Below are 7,111 nucleotides of genomic sequence, written 5' to 3' on the forward strand. Positions count from 1 at the left end.
GGAACTCACTCTGTAGACCAGGCTGGCCTCGAACTCAGAAATCCGCCTGCCTCTGCCTCCTGAGTGCTGGGATTAAAGGCGTGCGCCACCACGCCCGGCATGGTCAGTACATCTTTAAAGGTTTTGTTTTGATACAGGATCTCTCTCTATCCCAGACTGCCCTCAGTCAGATCTGCCTACCTCTGCCTTCCAAGTACTGGGATTAAAGGCATGCACCACCAGGCCCAACTCCTGTAAAGTATTTTTTTTACACATACTGAATCAGAGTTACCACTCTAGAGGCTGGAGCAATGCTTAGCAGTTGCAAGCACTGGGTACTTCTTTAGTCAGTTCCATGAGATGTGGTACTGCTCAAATGTCCACATCTCGTATATGCAGTCAGGCAGGCACACATACAAGTGACTAAATAAATAAATCTTTAAGAGTAAATTAAGGGCACATAGGGTGCCTTTAATCCCATCAGATAGATAGAAGGCAGGTGGATCTCTGTGAGTTTGAGGCTATCCTGGTCTACAAAGTAAGTTCACACAGTAGGTTCCAGAGAAACCCTGTCTCATAAAACAAAAGAGTATAGAAAATTGATCAGGCGTGGTGGCACAAGCCTTTAATTCCAGCACTTAAGGCAGAGGCAGGCGGATCTCTGTGAATTTGAGGACAGGGATACACAGAAACCCTGCTTGGAAAGAAGGAAAGGAAGGAAGGGAAGAAGGGAGGGAGGTAGAGAGAAATTAAATCTGAGGGCTAATGAGATAGCTCAGCAGGCAAGGCATACTTACTACTAAGCCTGCCCACCTGAATTCTGTCCCTGGGATCCACATGGTGGTAGATCAACTCCCACATTTTGTCCTCTGACTTCCACATAAGTGCTGTGGCATGAGTATGCTGCTCCACCTACATACCAGTCACACAAAATAAATAAATGCAAATACACACACATACATATATATACATATGTATCAGAAATCTCTGGGCAAATGAATACTGTGTACTTCCAAGACCTTTTAGAAACATGTTTTTCTGGGACTACAATGATAGCTTAGTAGGAGAACTCTTGCCTGTCATACATATATATGCATTAAAAGAATACATACATACATACACACACACATATACATATATATATATATATATGTATGTATGTATGTATGTATGTATGTATGTATATACATATCCAAAAATAAACCAAAACTGCTTTTCTTTTAATGGAATTTTTGTGTATGCATTTTTGTTTCATGACTAGAATTCGAGGTGATTATACAATTTTTTCCTTTTGATTCTTTTGTATCTGTCCTGAGCCAAATATTATGTTTGGTCCTGTACATTATTCTTCCTCTGGCAGTGTGTTTATAAATAATGTACATATAGTGGTTCTAAAATAGATTCTAAAATACTCTTGCTGGTGCCAATGAAAAGAAATCCTGATTTCAATGTTTTCCAGGTTGGTTTTCATTGCATTGGCAGATTCATCTGGGTTTCTGTTGTGGTGCCTTTGGATGGTCCTATTTACAGATTTCTTCTAGAAGCACCTCTTTTTTTTTTTTTTTTTTTTTTAATACTTTGTGTTATGTGTCTATGGAACAATTTGTCTTTTACCTGAGGAACAGGTGGCTTTAGAACGTTCAGCTTTTTAGCCTGTTCAAGATACGTAACTCTGTGTTTCTTCCCAGGTGTTAGAACAGCAAAGAGAGAGAGTGAAGTTGTGCAAATCCCTATCCTGTCTGTGAATATATCCTTCTAAAGCTGCTAATAAAGGCATATATGTTTTGCCATGTTCTCAAGGTCAGCCAGAACCACTTGCTGAGGCTTAGCCTCTGAAGTTCTATCAGAGAAATCCACCTCTAGAGCCTAAGATCCAGTCCATGAAAAGTGCAGAGACAATACAAGTAACACACGTACTACTTGGTTCCTTTTTAAAGAGTAAAAGTGCATGATGAAATCCATTCGCCCACTTTTCTTCTCCTGACAACCAGACTTTGACCTGCTTACACGAATTTCTAGTTCTAGGCAGAGAAGCATGCCTGATTTGGGTGGAGTATAAAACTATCTTGACTTTAACCTAGTAACACAGGGAATAATGGTGCTATTAGCTGCAACTCAGAAATTCATTCATTGGCAAGAAATATGAGCAAGTATTGATGCCTCAGATCTTTACATACATCAAAGAAAGATAGCTTGGTACATCCTTCTAGAACAGAGACTACTGAGTACGTGAACTTGACCCAGAGCACTCAGCAGCTCGTGAGTAGTTGCTTTCATGTAAATTCAGTTGGATCTTTTAGTTATAGGAGCAGGTTTCTCTCTTGAGTTCTCATTTTCAACGTATGAGGGCATGGGGTTATTTTATTCTGTAGAATTGCTTGCTGCTGTGCCTGTTCATTATTCTCATCTTCCCTTTTTTCCTAACAGTGCGTATAGTGCTAAGAAAGACAATACTGAACAGAAGTATATACTTATTTGCTGCCATCATCACAAGTCGCAGCCATAAATATCCCTATTTGTAAATACAGCTTATTTTCCTATGGAAATTCAGCATTTGTTTATTCTGTTGTGTCATTGTTCATTTTTAGCGTCTTTCCATTGTCCTGCAGATGTGAACTCTTCCCTTAGATAAGGCAGAAGGAGGAAGTATTTACATGTGCATGTCATATGGACATATCTTAGCTAGAATGTATTTGCTATTAGCAAATCACAGAGCAAAGATTGCAGTGTTTACCCATATGGACATTTAAATACTTTTCTCTTTAAAATAAAGTTAATATAAAACTGAGAAAATGGGCTGCAGAGGAGACGACATAGTAGGTGAAGGAAGTATTTGTTACACAAGAGTTTAATACCTAGCATTCATATTTACAAAAAAAATTAGTGGTTGCTGCTACACTGCACAGCAATCACCATCTCAAGGCTGGAGAAGTAGAGAGTAGGGGTTCTCACTGGCTACTCAGTTTAGTGGAATCAAGGAGCTCCAGGTTCATTGAAAGACTGTATCTCAAAAGATAGATGGAGAACGATTGAAGATACCTAACTCTGGCCTCTACATGCACACTTATACAAAGTCACACATAAAAAAATCACAAATAATGCCTCCCTAAAAAAAAAAAAAAAAATACACTAGGATTACCACTTTATAGAATGAGTATCAGTAGGAAGAAACACGGGTAATGCCAAAAAGTATTGGAAGCCAGATATGGTGGCACATGCCTTTAAACCTGACACTGAGGAAGCAGAGGCAGGTGCATCTCTGAGAGTCTAAGGCCAGCCTGGTCTACTTTGTAAGAACCAGAACTGCTAGTACTACAGGGGGGAGGAGGGGAGAGAGAGGGAGGGAGGGAGGGAGAGGAAGAGAAGGAGAGAGAGAGAGGGAAGGAGAGAGACAGAGACCATGTATCCAAAAAAAAAAAAAAACACCAAAATATTGAAGACAAGAAAACAATAGCCTTTCAAAATAGGCAGCAAGACAAAAATATAAAGTAATAAACAATTTTAATACAGACATGACCAAATTTGCTTTCTCATATTCTAGGATTGTAAACATTCCTTCTAGGGAAAGATTGGAAACTATTTTAAAGACCTGGAAAATATACATACCTTTTCAAAGGCTTTTTAAAGGTTGTCACTGAAAAACTTGAAAAGATAAATTACCTATGGTGGGGGAGTTTGTATCATGCTCTTTGTCAAGATAGAAAACAGTAATCCCATGTTGGTTGACTCCAGTAGCACCTGCGCTCGTGTGCACATACCCACAAACAATACATATGTACTACTATTCCTACTTGTTAAAATTAAAAAGCTTGAGGCCTAGAGAAATGGCTTAATGATTAAAAGCCCCGACTGCTCTTCCAGAGGACCCAGCTTCAGTCTCAAATCCTACATGATAGCTCACAGTCATCTCTAACTCTAGTCCCAGTGGTCCAGCATCCTCTTCTAACTTCTGCAAGCACCTAGCATTCATGTGGAACACAAGCATACATGCAGTCAGATCACCCATACACTTTTTTTTATTTTAAATGATATAAATAGCTTTATTGAGGAATAATAACATAAATGTTTTTAATGTGTTAAATGAATAATGTCTTTAAATTGCATTATCACAATTTTTATCTTTGTGAACTTCTATTAGTACTTTTCATCTGAAGAAAATGGATACATTTCTGCCATATCCTGTGTGAAATAGAAGTGTATATGTCAATGTGTAGAGGGGTCCTTGTAGCCCAGGTTGCTTTTGGGGGTGTTTAAATGTTACTTTTTGAAATACTAAGGCTCAACTTTGTGTTTATATAGATATTCCTGATCAAGTTATAAGAGTTTTCAAAGCAGATCAACAAAGTTGCTACATTATCATCAGTAAAGATACCACAGCTAAAGAAGTGGTCTGCCAAGCTGTACAGGAATTTGGTTTGACTGGTGCATCTGACACATACTCCCTCTGTGAAGTTTCTGTTACTCCCGAGGGTGTTATAAAGCAGAGAAGACTTCCGGACCAGTTCTCCAAATTAGCTGATAGAATTCAACTCAATGGAAGGTGAATGAGCATACCCTGAATATGCAGAGTGCTATTTGTGGATTCTCTGTTAAAATGGGTGTTTTAGGAACAAACATCATGCTGCTTTGCTAGTTCTGAGGATTAAAGTAAGATTTCTCCACTCAAGTTTTTGTCTCTACAATTATGTAAATAGAAACTTGGAGGGATCCTTAAAGACTGCCATAAAGAGAAGAAAGAAAGCAGTCCTGTGTAATCTATGCCCAGCTGTAAATAGTTGAGGCCTACCTCTCTGCTACTAAGTACTATAGATGTTCTGTTCTAAAGAGAACAAGGGTTGATCCTACCTACCACTTGCTGAGATGCAACGTCTTTTTAACATAGGAGAAACCACTAAGGACAACTTCTGTGTACAGTTCCACTTTTCTTTGCCTCACTTGAAAGTGTCAGACAGGAGGGAAGGAGGAATTGGGTCCAGTAGCAACTACTTAATAGGGATGAAAACAATTCTTGATGTATGTGCTTTTTCTTGCCAGTCAGAAATTTTATTCCCCGTGAACATTTATCTAATAGCATCCAGATGTCAGGTACTGTATTAAGTTTTCGTTGCTGTCACAAAACAACTTCAGAAACAACTTGATGGAGGAAGGATTGGCTTTGTTCCTGGTCCATTGTGGCAGGGAGAGTATAGCAGAGCAGAAGCAGATCCTCTCACGGCAGTCAGGAAGCAGAGAGGGAATGAGATTAGGGGCTAGCTATAACTTTCAGAAGCATAACCCCAGTGACCTGCTTTCTCCAGCTCAACCTTCTTTACAAGGTATGCACCACCTTCTATCTGAACTCATGTGAAACAATTCATATCTGAACATTCTCCCCAGTCATGCAATCTCAAAATGTAAAACACAGTCCATCTTCTAAGAATCTTAAAAATCTTAATCCCTCCAGCTTGTTTCACACAGTTTGTTTGCCCAAACCCAAAGTCTCTTCTAAGACTCAGGACAAACCCTTAGCTTGTCCTCGAAGGATAAAAAAGATGAAAGGAGTTAGTCCCAGCACTCGGGAGATGGAGGCAGGCAGATCTCTGTGAGTTTGAGGCCAGCCTGGTCTACAGAGTGAGTTCCAGGACACCAGAGCTGTTACACAGAGAAACTCTTGTCTTCAAAAACTAAAACAAAAGATAAAAGTGGCACTAGGTAAATTTCCATTCCAAGTGGGAATAACCAATCAGACCACAATAAGACAAAATTCATTGAGGCAAACATTAAATCCTGTAGATCCAAGCCTGTGCCCAGGGCACATGGTGTCATTCTGTTGGCTTGGGAAGACCCACCTTTGAACTATCTTGAATTTGTTTTGACTTTCCTTGCCTTGTCTGGCATTCCACATTGATGGCATCTCCATTTTATCTTCATCTTAACCTTTCACTTTACTTACCAACCTGCCCAGACAAAGGCTGACTGCTGCAGTCTTGACCCTGCCACACATTGCCTGGTTTCTCTAGCCTTTCTTTGAAAAAAATCTTGGTAGAAACCTCCATGACCAAAACTCTTTCAGTCTACATGCCTGCAAAAACACATAGACAGTGCCACACCGGCTGCCAGGCTAAGCAATAGCAAGACTCGAGCTGCAGTGGTTTATGAGTGACTAGATAGTTGAGCATGATAAAGTTAACCCTGGGAAACAATATATTTATTGGCAGTCACTATGCTAATATGAGTTCAGGTGGCTCACTCTTTTTTCAAATGAAAGTTTTTTACTTACACATTTTGTATTTGTTTTTGAAGTACTGTCAGTTGAACCTAGATCCTCTTACATGGTAAGGCTTCATCAACCACTGGGCTTTATCCAACCCCTATCCCACCTGCCATACCCCACCCCTGTTTTAATTGCTTATTTTTGAGACATCATCTCACTAAGTTATCAAAGCTCACCTTGATAGAATCTTACTGTCTCAACTCCCAAGTAACTGGAATAAGGCCTATGCCAGTGGACATGATGGTGCACATCTTTAATCTCCCAGCACTGGGGAGACTAAAACTGATAGATCTTTGTAAGTTTGAGGTTAGCCTGGTCTAGAGGCCTGCGCCACTGAGTCCAGACAAAAATTTCTTTTAAATTCATTTACAAGTTAACACTCTGAGCTGCTACAGGAAAGAATGGCCATGTCCTAATAAGCCCTTAAGGCAGTTTCTGGTCATCCTAATGCACTTGCTTCCCTTAAATCAGCAGTTCTCAACCTGTGGGTCACAGGTCTTTCAGGTTGAATAATCCTTTCACAGGGGTCACATATCAGATATTTACATTATGATTCATAACAGAAAAATTACAGTTAGGGAGTAGCAACAAAATAATTTTATGATTGGAGTCACCACAACATGAAGAGCTGTATTAAAGAGTTGAAGGGTTAGAAAGGTTGAGAACCACTGCTTTAAATGCCACTGATCCTTTTTTAAAAGATTTATTTATTTGTGTATATGAACATTTTATTTGCATCTATGCCTGTATTACAGACAGCATTAGAAGAGGGCATCAGATCCCATGACAGATGGTTCTGAGCCACTGTGTGGTTGCTTAGTATCAAACATGAGACCTCTCGGAAGGACAGACAGTTCTCTTTTTTTTTTTTTTTTTTTT

At 39.5% G+C, this 7,111-nt stretch overlaps 1 protein-coding gene across 9 annotated transcripts in view; it reads left to right on the forward strand.

Moving 5' to 3' along the window:
- Rapgef6 (Rap guanine nucleotide exchange factor 6) overlaps positions 1–7,111 on the forward strand; it is a 172,188-nt gene that overhangs the window by 125,257 nt on the left and 39,820 nt on the right. For all 9 annotated transcript variants that reach the window (XM_021212287.2, XM_021212288.2, XM_029545917.1 and 6 more), the window contains one exon: positions 4,279–4,519. In XM_021212287.2, the coding sequence (XP_021067946.1) occupies positions 4,279–4,519 (241 nt within the window). The remainder of the gene's footprint in view (positions 1–4,278; positions 4,520–7,111) is intronic.

The sequence above is a fragment of the Mus pahari genome, chromosome 14 (genome assembly GCF_900095145.1).
Source record: "Mus pahari chromosome 14, PAHARI_EIJ_v1.1, whole genome shotgun sequence".
NCBI lineage: Eukaryota > Metazoa > Chordata > Mammalia > Rodentia > Muridae > Mus > Mus pahari.